The sequence below is a fragment of the Mchenga conophoros genome, linkage group LG7, assembly GCF_057382185.1.
Source record: "Mchenga conophoros isolate Kocher_MC1m ecotype Shallow Benthic linkage group LG7, M_conophoros_male_GT1.1, whole genome shotgun sequence".
In the NCBI taxonomy this organism is placed as follows: Eukaryota; Metazoa; Chordata; class Actinopteri; order Cichliformes; family Cichlidae; genus Mchenga; species Mchenga conophoros.
Window position 1 is genome coordinate 45,466,123 of NC_140532.1, and position 12,840 is coordinate 45,478,962.

General features: G+C 40.0%; 1 protein-coding gene across 2 annotated transcripts in view; it reads right to left on the reverse strand.

Moving 5' to 3' along the window:
- Positions 1–12,840, reverse strand: part of ric1 (RIC1 homolog, RAB6A GEF complex partner 1) — a 45,314-nt gene that overhangs the window by 15,068 nt on the left and 17,406 nt on the right. For both annotated transcript variants that reach the window (XM_085279648.1, XM_085279647.1), the window contains exons 3-4: positions 6,836–6,915; positions 3,234–3,341 (exon numbers count right to left, since the gene is read on the reverse strand). In XM_085279648.1, coding sequence (XP_085135774.1) covers positions 3,234–3,341; positions 6,836–6,915 — 188 coding nt within the window. The remainder of the gene's footprint in view (positions 1–3,233; positions 3,342–6,835; positions 6,916–12,840) is intronic.

Consider the following 12,840-nt stretch of genomic DNA (forward strand, 5'->3'; position numbering starts at 1 on the left):
AGCTGTGCCCCGTGTGAAGACTGAAAGTTTTACTGGGCAGCTGTGATGAGGCCATGTAGCTGCTAGTGCCAAGTCTCCCTATCTTTTAACACACAAGAGAACAAACAACAGTGTGTTTGTGTGGGTAAAGTACTTCATTGTATCCTAAAAATAAAAAAAAATAAAAAAGGGGTAAGAGGTTTAACACAGAGGAAGGCACGACGACAACAGCCGAGAGTGAGCAAGTGGAAAAATGAAGGGAAGCAAAGGCTTTAAGCACAGTGGACTGACACTGTGGAGGAGGCAACGTCTTTTACTGCAGCTTCACGCAGCAGGAGACACCCACTCATCTCCTGCACAATCAAGCTGTGCCTGTGAAATGCCAACAGAGCGCTCTAATTCAGATGACTACCCCGTAATCTCTGTCGAGCACAGACAGCGGAGGAGAAATGGCAGATGAACACGGAACAATACAAACAAAAACAAAAAGGCGGACAAAACGAAACAGTAAAAGTTCTTGTCACTCATTAAACGTCAAACACGTCAAGCTCCAGGACATGTGGGTTATAGCTGGAACAAAGACAGAAACTAAAACAACACAAAACTCAAACCACCATAGAGCAGAAAGCAATTGTATTAGACTGGCTCCATCGTTCTAGTGCCTCCCCTCACTTTGCGTGTCCAGGGAGCTACACTAACTATACATTTTGGAAAATAGTCTTGAGCAATATTTCTCTGCGATTTCTGAAGATCAAAGTTCTTCTTTTTACATTGGCTGCTTTTTCACTCATTTTCAGTCCACTCCTTACCTGATCAGTTTTACAGGAATGTTTCTTTATTTGTTGTTGTTCATTAAGCCGCTCAACACTGACCTATCTATCATTTAAGCATAAATGGCCTCTAACTGAAAGGATAAACCAGTGTTGTTTCTCCACAAACAACTGAGCAAAGAACTCATTTTCGATTTTAACACGTTGACACGCATAAAATCTCATTTTTCCACCAACAAGAGAATTTGCAAGCGCCATTAACCGCAAAGTTGGCATATCTTGAAGTGGTTTGCAGAACGTGCCCTTTGGTTGGTCCATCTACTGTTCACTGAAGCCTCATTGGAAATGGGTGGTTACCAGGAAAACATTCTTAAGGAAGAGAAACAGGAAGAAAGGCTGAAGTATGCCAAGTTACACAAGAACTGGACATGAACTGAAAATGAATGGCACCAGGTCTTTTTTGGGTGATTAATCCTAATTTGAAATTTTTTGGTTCAGATCATCACCAATATTTACAGATGAGGTCAGGAGAGAGTGCATCTACAGTCATGGTTTGGGGCTGCATTTCAGTCAGTGCTGTTGGAGATTTAGTCTAAATTGATAGAAGAATAAAAATACCATCAGATATTGATCCACCATGCAATTGCCATCTGGAATGCTTCTGATTAGCAACTGTTCATATGTAAAAACATACTTAAATGGAAAAAACAAACAAAAAAAAAAACACACTGTGGATTATTCTAAGTCATAGGTCGGCCTCCCCAGAGCCCAGACCTTAAGATTACTGAAGTAGTGTCAGGTCATCTTGACAGAGAACAGAACAAAAAGGCAGCCAACATCCAACGAAGAGATTTGAATGTCCTTCAAGAAGCCTGGAGAACTATTCCTGAAGACAACTTAAAGAAATTACAAGAAAGCTTGACTAAGAGAGTTCAGACTACGTTGAAGAATAAAGGAGGTCACACCAAATACTGACATACAGTCTGAGGAGAACTCTACAAACCACATTTTTGTACTTGTTTTAAACAATCACAGCACCCATTTCCCCCAAGAGTTTTGCCCAGTACTCTAAACGTGCTGGCCATTTCATTAATATATACTAAAAGCTTTTACAGTAACATTGATGAAATCATGTGCTTTGGTCACTGAACTTTCACTGTATAGTGTAAATTCAGTCACACTTTTTAATCAATTAATTTGTTGATTGTTTTCTTAATTTATTCATTGCATCACAAAGTCCTGATGATTTATTGATTAGACTTTAACATTTTAAACGTGAAAGATTTACATTTGTTTTTCTACAAATATAGTGAGGTCATTAGGTAATTGTCCCTGTTATTCGAGGCTAACACAGAGTACAATGACTGGAAATGGATCCGTCTTCACACTGATATAAACATGTAAAAAATAAAAAAAAATTTACAAGCCCTATTTGCCTCATTTTTACAAATGAGTTTGAGCCATTTAAATGAACTTCAGGTTGTCTGACATAATTAAAGACCTAATTAATGGAATAAAAACAGTTCACACTCGTTAAAATGCAACAGGCAAAACAGAAACGTTACATCTGGAGAGAAAGCACAGTCAACAAACCTATAATGGAAAAAACAAACCAAAAAAGCTAATGATGGATTCTCATCAGACAATTTGCATCTTTAAAACACCCTGTGATGATCTGAATACAAACTATCCAGAAAACAAGAGTCTGATTTGAATTAATTCTGTCTTCTTTGCTTTAATCAGTTAGCTCATCTGTCACTCACTCCTCCCTCTCATTCATTTTTGCCAATTCATGCATTTCCTCTCTGTGGGCCTCTGCCGTTAAAAATCCACATCAGAGGACTTTAGCTTCTCTTTGCACCTGAGCTGTCTCTCACTGCCAACACTGTCTTTCCATCAGAGGAAGAGATGTTTTCGAGCCATTACCGTGAGCCAAATGGCTGACAAAGAGCTACATTTGTTAAAAAAATGTTTTAATCTTTAAATAGCTGCTGATAAACTACCTGAGAAGCATTTGTGCACAGCTTAAATCTTTAAAATGTTTCAAATCCAACACTATAGTTAGCGCTCACACAGAACAACAGTGATTCTGATTCTGTTGTGCAGGTTTTATGGAAGCTATCCTGCCTGTGTTTAATTTACGACGTTTTAAATCACTGTTTTGAAAGTAACAAGAACATTTATACCCAGGTAAATATTTGTAGGTTCAAGAAAGAGTTATTTACATGGAAACATAAACAGATAATGATGAAGCTAAGCTCAAGGGGTGGCCATAAACATTGTTGAGAGTTTACAGTGAGTGCTTGAATGGAGACAGAGTGTGAGTAAACCTTGAGTGTGTGTGTTTGTGCAGGAGAATTTGCCTGTGTAAATGTGAGCTTGATGACACATCAAAGACCGAGAGGGAGTGAGCTGATGCCTGTGTGAGGCTGAGGCAGACAGGTAGACACAACAGAAAGAAAGTATGTATGAGAGAGCACCTACCTGGTGATGGGGGCCTCCAGATCCACAGGCTTCTTCATCTCCAGAGAGAGAGCGGGTGCACATTGCTCCTCCTTAAAACCAGGGGTCACCTTCACACGAGGGCTTCCTCTGTGCAACCACATCATTCCAAACACACATTTTACTCCGAGTTACGTGAAAGTAAACCCAGTGAAATGCTAAAATTGCAAAGTCACAGAGCTGACAATGAACACTGAATATGTCCTAACTTGCTCAAACGCTGCTGGTGTGCTCTAAAGGAATGTGAAGTACACGCTTTGAGACGCATTTCAATCAAACAAATGCTTTATATGGTGAACAAACATGGGAGAATTAGCAAGAGAAGAGAGCAAACATCCCTAAGCAGACGGAAAAGTATTCACTTTGCTAAACTTCATGGATATTTTATTGTGTTTTAGATTTTGAATGTTTAAATTATCTTACGGTCCTATTAATCAACACTTCATGGCAAAAAGAGAAAGAAAAAGGAAAACGTGTTTTTTTCAGTTATAAAAAGCTAAATGCTGCAAAAAAGAAATAAATGAAAAATCTGAATGTGCTCTGAATATTTCTAATCCTCCGAGGATCAGCTATGGAGGTAATGGAGAAACTGCAGCTATAATTTCACCGCCTGCTCTAATGACGCAAATGCAATCATGAGCAAACAGAGTGTTTACTAGTAAACTGCACCTGTATACCTGCTACTGCTTTCCTCCCCCCACACATGTTGATAGTCATAATGATACCACACCCATAACATTACATAACCACCTTTCACTGTCAAAGTCTGCATCACAGACACAGTAAAAGATTAAACTGGCAACTGCAGTTGCCAGAGTGAATAAGTTAAGAGTTTTACTTCAAGGCAGCGTTTCCTGTTCTCTCTCTTATGGTTGACTGTATATGTAGACACAGGTGATGGAGACACAGCAGTTTAGCGAGGCAAACATCACTGACAGAAGAGGTAACCAGTGCAATCTGGGCCCTGTTCAACTAATCACTGCATATGTATATAAAGGATGAAAGTACCGACTGTAAAATCAAGAGAAAGGTTAGTGTCCTCCTGGTAAACACCAGCTTACACAGTGTATTTCTCAACCAGTTGCAGAGTGGTTGCAGGAGGGTACTTGCTGGTCACACAGAGGTACAGTGGGGCAAAAAAGTATTTAGTCAGCCACCGATTGTGCAAGTTCCCCCACTTAAAATGATGACAGAGGTCAGTAATTTGCACCACAGGTACACTTCAACTGTGAGAGACAGAATGTGAAAAAAAAATCCATGAATTCACATGGTAGGATTTGTAAAGAATTTATTCGTAAATTAGGGTGGAAAATAAGTATTTGGTCACCTCAAACATGGAAAATCTCTGGCTCTCACAGACCTGTAACGTCTTCTGTAAGAAGCTTTTCTGTCCCCCACTCGTTACCTGTATGAATGGCACCTGTTTGAACTCATCATCTGTATAAAAGACACCTGTCCACAGCCTCAAACAGTCAGACTCCAAACTCCGCCATGGCCAAGACCAAAGAGCTTTCGAAGGACACCAGGAAAAGTATTGTAGACCTGCACCAGACTGGGAAGAGTGAATCTACAATAGGCAAGCAGCTTGGTGTGAAAAAATCAACTGTGGGAGCAATCATCAGAAAATGGAAGACATACAAGACCACTGATAATCTCCCTCGATCTGGGGCTCCACGCAAGACCTCATCCCGTGGGGTCAAAATGATCATGAGAACGGTGAGCAAAGATCCCAGAACCACACGGGGGGACCTGGTGAATGACCTGCAGAGAGCTGGGACCAAAGTAACAAAGGTCACCATCAGTAACACACTACAACGGCAGGGAATCAAATCCCGCAGTGCCAGACGTGTTCCGCTGCTGAAGCCAGTGCATGTCCAGGCCCGTCTGAAGTTTGCCAGAGAGCACATGGATGATACAGCAGAGGATTGGGAGAATGTCATGTGGTCAGATGAAACCAAAGTAGAACTTTTTGGTATAAACTCAACTCGTCGTGTTTGGAGGAAGAAGAATACTGAGTTGCATCCCAAGAACACCATACCTACTGTGAAGCATGGGGGTGGAAACATCATGCTATGGGGCTGTTTTTCTGCCAAGGGGACAGGACGACTGATCCGTGTTAAGGACAGAATGAATGGGGCCATGTATCGTGAGATTTTGAGCCAAAACCTCCTTCCATCAGCGAGAACTTTGAAGATGAAACGAGGCTGGGTCTTCCAACATGACAATGATCCAAAACACACCGCCCGGGCAACAAAGGAGTGGCTCCGTAAGAAGCATTTGAAAGTCCTGGAGTGGCCTAGCCAGTCTCCAGACCTCAACCCCATAGAAAATCTGTGGCGGGAGTTGAAAGTCCGTGTTGCTCGGCGACAGCCCCAAAACATCACTGCTCTCGAGAAGATCTGCATGGAGGAATGGGCCAAAATACCAGCTACTGTGTGTGCAAACCTGGTAAAGACCTATAGTAAACGTTTGACCTCTGTTATTGCCAACAACAAAGGTCATGTTACAAAGTATTGAGTTGTATTTTTGTTATTGACCAAATACTTATTTTCCACCCTGATTTACGAATAAATTCTTTACAAATCCTACCATGTGGATTCATGGATTTTTTTTTTCACATTCTGTCTCTCACAGTTGAAGTGTACCTGTGGTGCAAATTACTGACCTCTGTCATCATTTTAGGTGGGGGAACTTGCACAATCGGTGGCTGACTAAATACTTTTTTGCCCCACTGTACATGATGATGTACTGATAATGTCCTTGTGACTGATTTGGTAGCGCCTAGTTTGCATGGAAGACACTGACATGCCTTAAAAAAACAAACAAAAAAACCCACTCCAACGACTTGCTAAACAAAAGTGAAACTGTGAAGAAACCTGAAACACAAACTGTTTGCCTTTAAACTCACAGCTGTGGCCTTTATAACATGATGCTTGAAGCAGCAAGGTACAGCTTTTTCATTGAAGCAGAGGCTCTCCGATTGTAGTTTTTACCTGGTACAAGGTACTACCACCTAATTGAAACCCCACAAAAATGAGTCGCAAAAGCAATTACAAGGAGATTTTTTGTGATCTTTGTTACAGATTTCACTCAGCAGCAGGCAGCAACCACTTGCCAAAGCGAATCAGGGAATACAGATTTGGTTAGTGACCAGTCTCTAAGGCCTGTGTGGCTCATACTTCTGTTACTGCAAACCTGTTATGAAGAGTGAGGGGTGGATCTGCCTAAAACACCTAGCACAGTTGTGCAGATGGTCATTTGTGTTTCTCATGAGTGTCTTTTGATCTCAATTTTTTCCCCGGCTTCTATTTGTTGTGAGCGTTGCTGTTGTTCCCTTTTCTTTTCTGTGTCAACAGACTGTAGACAAGCCCACAAAATTCCCACCGTTCCTCTTTCTGTGTACCCAAAGACACAAATGGAGTGATGCTGCTTAAACCGCAGCAAAATGTCAATCACAAGGTAGGCTCGTCTTCAAGCACGCACTGTTTATAACCCTCTTTGATACTAATGGGGATCTTAAACACATTTATCAAACAATGGTTCGATAGCTCTTTAAAAGTAGTCTGAATGTGTGGCGCACTCACTTTGGATAGACAGGCTCATAGAGGTACTTGTCATCCCCTCCACCAAGCACATCAAACAAAAGGATGTAGCCTTTGGCAGTCTGAAAACAGAGAGGGGGGGAAAAGTCATTAAAACATCATAAACGTAACTGTTGACAGGAAAAATGAGGAAAAGGTGCGAGACAATAAGATGAGTGCCTTTTCAGACAACAACAGAAACTATAACAGATTAAGTCTGAAGCCCTTGTCAGTGACGGGTTTCTAATTTAGCACAGATAAAGTCTGACTAAGTAGGCTTTTTGCACATTTCTGTGAGTATATATGGACTTTACACAGTTTCTGCTCGTAATGTCTCACCATAATTTGGCTACAGTAAGAATCGAGCACTGTTGTTGTTGTTGTTACAGTGAAACTGTTTCCATAGCTGGGCGCTCCTTTTCATGTGCCATCAGATCATGTCAATTAATAAAGAACACTTTATGAAGACTAGATAATGGAAGGAACAGAGAAAGAAAAGCCCACATCACAGCAGGAGGGTGGAGGAGGAAGCAAGGAAGGGAGGAAGCTTAAAATCACAGAACGGAAAACACTGAAGCTGCAGGTCTGGAACAACAGGTCTGCAATGACAATCACTGCAGAAGTGGATAATTGTGATAAGTTTAAAGGCCTTTTATAATTAACGTTATTATGTTTTTATAATCATAGTGGTTATCTTAAGAAAAATGACGCAACTAGACCATCTGATGTGGTGTTCGGCTACAAGTATTACCTACACAAACATGCTAGAAAAAAAAATTTTTGATCAGGTTTTTCGGGTATTTAATTAATGCCCAAGTTGTTTTCCATATCTATATTTGTAACACCATCACAGACACAATAGAACAATAAACATCCAACTGCACACATCTGTGCCGCGACCCTTCATGGCACAAGCTTGAACCGTCTCAACTGTTGAGACAGTTCAAAGTTATATAGGCTAAGAAAAAACTGACAATCACAATTTTGTTAGCATTTCAAAACAGCCCATTTACACCGAAAGCTCTGTACAGCATTTTCTTGTACTTTTTCCACAACACACACGCAAAGAGCTCTGTAGGAAACGGCTGAAACTGAGAGCTTGTGGAATGAAACATGACACGAAACCTGATCTTGACTCCAGTGTCTGCGTTAACGATCCAAGGTTTGCATATAAAGACTGCTGCGGTGCTCGAATATGACCAAACTAAACTCAAATTCTTCTGCTTATGGTCTCCTGAGCTGAGCTCCAGTGTAGGGCAGTATTTTGCTCTGACTATGGCAGTAACCCTTTACGGTTTTACTAGTGTGGTGACAGTGCTGTTACTACAGCTTTAAGAAAAGCCAAGAGGAAGAAGAAAAGGTAATTTCCAGAAACCGACAAAGAGAGCCAGACTGAGGCCTGTTAAAGCCATCAGCAGCCTTGGATCTTGAAAATCTTAGTGATGGGTAAAAATAAGAAAAACTGCAAACCAACAGCACTGCAAAATGCATTAACTCTAAAAAAAGATCAGAATACAGTAACAAAAAAGGTCTGCTTCATACGCTCACTTCTCAAGACTCGCTCACAGAGACCTGAATGTTAAAACTAGAGATTTAAAGTATCATTTACAGGGTTCATTAATTAATGGATAACATTAAAACCAGAATGTTTCATAGCTTATAACCCATAAAACAACAAATCTGACTTTGACATCAAGCACAGTTTGTGTGCAGACCTGATTAGGTAATCACGGTATGCAAGTTTGATTAATTCTAGAGGATTACCAGCTATTCCTGTGAACTTACTGTGGCATAAGCTCGCCAGTCCTGTGCCTGGATGAGTTAAAAACAGATCCCCTGGCGATGGGATCACAGCAGCCTCATCACAGGTATTTTCTTGACCTTCCTACTTCTGCAGTACTATATTCACTACTTCTTGAGCTGATAATCTGCAAGTCTTCCAACAAGTCCTTCATTTTGATCTCAACTACACAGCTGTAAAGATTCATCTTGCACAGTGGGGATGCTACCACACGGAGAATCCAGACACACAAAACACCTGCCAACGTACTCAAAACCACCACTGTGGTAGTTACCCGTAAAACAGATGTTTCTCACGGCACCACATTTACCCTTGAAGACTGATTAAGGAATGAAGTGATGCTGCATTAAACATAACCTTCATAGATTACATTTTCATGTCTAAACAGTATGAGATAATCATCACTAATAAAAGTAAAAAGGCTGCACATGTGCACATGAAATCACCACACAAAGATGTTTACTTGAATCACAAAATACTCTACAAAAATGTAATGAATTGCTGAATCACCTGCACTTCATTTCCCCTCTATCATCATGATCTTCCCTTTAAGAGTGTATCAAGAGTCTAATTTACTGTGTAAGTGAATTAAAGAGGGATGAGTGGGCTTGGAGAATTCTCTGTTAGTCTGCTGAGGAAAATCATTGTGCATTCAGGCTACAGAGACAAAACAGCCTCTTCATCATTTTCATTTTAGCACTATATATAGTTTAGATGAACAGTAGTCTCATCACAATGACCTAGTTAGTTATAATAGCCTCACATGCTTGTGTGATCCACATACAAATACAAGCATTTACAGAGTTCACCCTCCAGCAAAGGATGCACAATTCTTCACATCTACTATTGTAACAGCAGAAAATGTTTGGAATTTGTTAAACCGCTTGAGTTTTCAGACTTGTGGCAAAGCCTTCTGTTAAAGACTATAATTTTATCATCGAGAGCCATAAATTTAAATATAGTTATGTGGCTCAGTTACAAAAACCTTCTGCAGCATTGGGGAAGGCGCAAATCAAGCAGGAATAGAAACGGACAGTGTGGAGGGCAATGAGAAATATGGCACACAGCCAGTTATAACATGGAGTAAACAAACAAGGCTTTCTCCCCCCGAGGAAATTTATAAAAATGGAAATGCGAGGGACACTAGCATGTGAACTGCAGGGAATCTCGCTGAAATATCAAAGATGGGAGGGAAGCTGCAGAAGCAGAAAAACTTGGCAACTCATGATGAACTTCAGTAGTGTCCCCCACTCTTATCATCTCCTCCCTTTAACCTGTAGTTTTGATCACACTAACACATAAAAGCGCTCAGACATCCATTCATCCATTCATGGGCCTTTGATTAGCTTTATTTCAACCTGTCCTATCTGATAAGTGAGCGCTCGTGATGAAAGCAATTGCAGACGAAGGCCTCAATTGGGATGCATCCCGTGTTTCTAGGACTCTTGGTGGGTTCACACATGCACATATAACAGTACAGGAAGAGGCAGGATGCCAGTCATTCTCAGCTGAAACCCAATAAACAAGCAGGCACTGCAATTCAAAGGCAGTCAGTGACCCAGGGCAGGGGAAGTTGCTAGTCACTTTTGTTTTTTCCATCTATGCCGTCTCACTAATAGCAGTCACAAACTCAAGCTGCAGCATTTATGGACAACAGTGAGGCCCTGAAATGTTTTTAAACAGGCCTGTAAAACAGGATGCATCTAAAGAAACCTCAGAGTAACAGGTTTGGTATCCTATTGTGCTCATGTTGTGATCAGTAGAGTCTTATGAAAAAGTGAATCACATGAGAGAAATCTATCATTTATTATCAAATGACTTCAGTGCACTGGTGTGTTGCTTTCACTTTTGTCACTTAAATCGTCCTCTTCTTCAGCTTGATAGCACAAGCTGTGACTTAGCATTGTATTTAAAAAAGACAAGAAAAAGAGGAAGATCAGAAAGGACAGACTAAAGGACAAAAAAGTCAAATAAAGAGAGGAAGAAGCCCACTCAAACACTGAAATGAAAAGTGGGAAATAGCTGACTGCTAAGTGCTCCAGTTCAGTGTTGCAAGCGGAACGAAAGACTTTGAAAGTTGTTGCTGCAAAAGTAACAAGTCAGCAGAAAGAGTGTACACAGAAAGCACGATGAGCTGCTCTTCTGCATGTCTGAACAGGCTCCACAAGTACACAGGAACATAAACTCGAGGGAACACCGCAGTGTTAAGTGCATTATAACAAAAAAAGAGAAGAAAAAAAAATGGATGCAAACTATTACGATCTGCAAATATTAGATACCTTTCAGTTTGGATTACAAACAAGTATAAATAATGCAATAGCAGAGCACAGATGTGTAAAGTTGATCTACAGCTCTTGCGTGTTAAGTCTTACCGAGTGTGGTTTCAAGGTACACACAGATGTTAACAGTCCTAAATGAACCATGGCAAGTCTAGCTATCTGAACGGCAATCAGTGTGCTGCTCTTGATGAACAACTACAAGACTGGTGACGATAACAGACCTAAATCGCCATTATTTTCGTGGCAGATAAGGAAATATGTGCGGTAGGTAAATCTTGTGTATCTCTGAGTTTAACACTCAGAAGAGTAGAAGTGCCAGGTGAACGGAGGCAAAATGGGCGCTGTTTAAATGTGGAAATTCATATTGATTTAATCATTAGCATCGTAAACAGTAAGCACATTTCTTTTTTAATAAACCATTGGAAATAAATCAAAATGCAACATTTCTTTGTGATCAAGGAGTGGCCACAACAAAAAGCAAAATCTGATACAACCTGCAGTCTCAGAACAAAACATGAAGTGGCTGGAAAAACCAAAAACCAAAAAAAAAAAACCTGTCCATTTCTTTCTGTCACGTTTTGTTTTGAGAGTTTTTTGTGTCAGTGAACACTGACAGCTTGAAAGGAATGCATTTCAATAGGAAGTAGATTTCATGTCAGGAGCAGGTATTTTGTCCAGAGAAAGCGGGTAGGTGTCACCATGGCAACCCAGAAAATAAAGCTTTAAAAGAAGTGGAACCTGATCTTTTTTTTCTAAGCTAAATACTGGCGTGTTTTAGAGTGATACGAACGAACGTCTGTGACGTGCATCACTCAAACCTGGGTCTTCGTGAGTGGTGGCAAAATGATTTGCTCCACCTCCACCCTCCAAATGCCTTTTAAAAGTGGAAAGCATTTCATGTCTATGGACATGAATTTGTACATATAAAAAGAGACAGATGAAAAGTCATGTTCAAGGACACAAATATAAGACTGGAAATTTGTTATGCGGAACATGAATCACTAGATTAAATGTTGTGGCAATTTCATAAACTGTCGTGAGACTGGGTTGTTACAGCAAAGAGAGCTCTCTGGTACTGGTATGATACTACATTTTATAATCTGGTTTTTACTTAAAGAAATATGAAGATTTATTGTCTCAGAAAATTAAGATATGTTTAACAGTAGTGAGTTACTAAGGTCATACACAGGGTGCATTTCTCTAAGTCTAGACTTTCTGAATTGTATCCAGAAGTGGAAAATAAATGCGATAAATGCCATCGTTCTCCTTGTCACCTTAGCCACATGTTTTTTCTGTGTCCTGAGCTACAAGGTTTCTGGACAGGGTATTTTGCTATTATGTCAACTGTTCTTGGGGTAGCTCTTCATCCTTGTCCTCTGATTGCTGTATTTGGGATTCCTGTTCGCTCACTTACACTTGATTCCACACAAAAGGATATTATAGCTTTCACATCCCTATTAGCGAGACGTCTAATATTGTTGCATTGGAAGTCTGTTCAGTATCCTACTATTTCCCGGTGGCTTAAAGATGTCATGTTTTTTTTTTTAAAACTTGAAAAATTAAATATACGTTGAGAGGTTGCACAGCCAAATTTTTTCACAAGTGGCAACCCTTTATCTCTTATTTTGCTAGTCTAGAGGAATTGCCTGTTTAAATGCACTTCTGTTACTGTTATATTCCTCTCACATGTTTGATGGCTGTGTTTTAGAATGCGTTGTTTTATATAAGTTTATTTACTTAGGAAAATGAAGAAGGGTTGATTGTATTTCGGTAACCGCAAGTACTGTTGTTTTCTTTTTTCAATAAAAATATTTTCAAAAAAACAGTAGTGAGTTACATCAACTTATTATGGATGTCTAAAGAAGCTAAAATCACATAATCTTAATTCACACTGCTAAAAAAATTAAAGAAACTTTGAAAACACATCA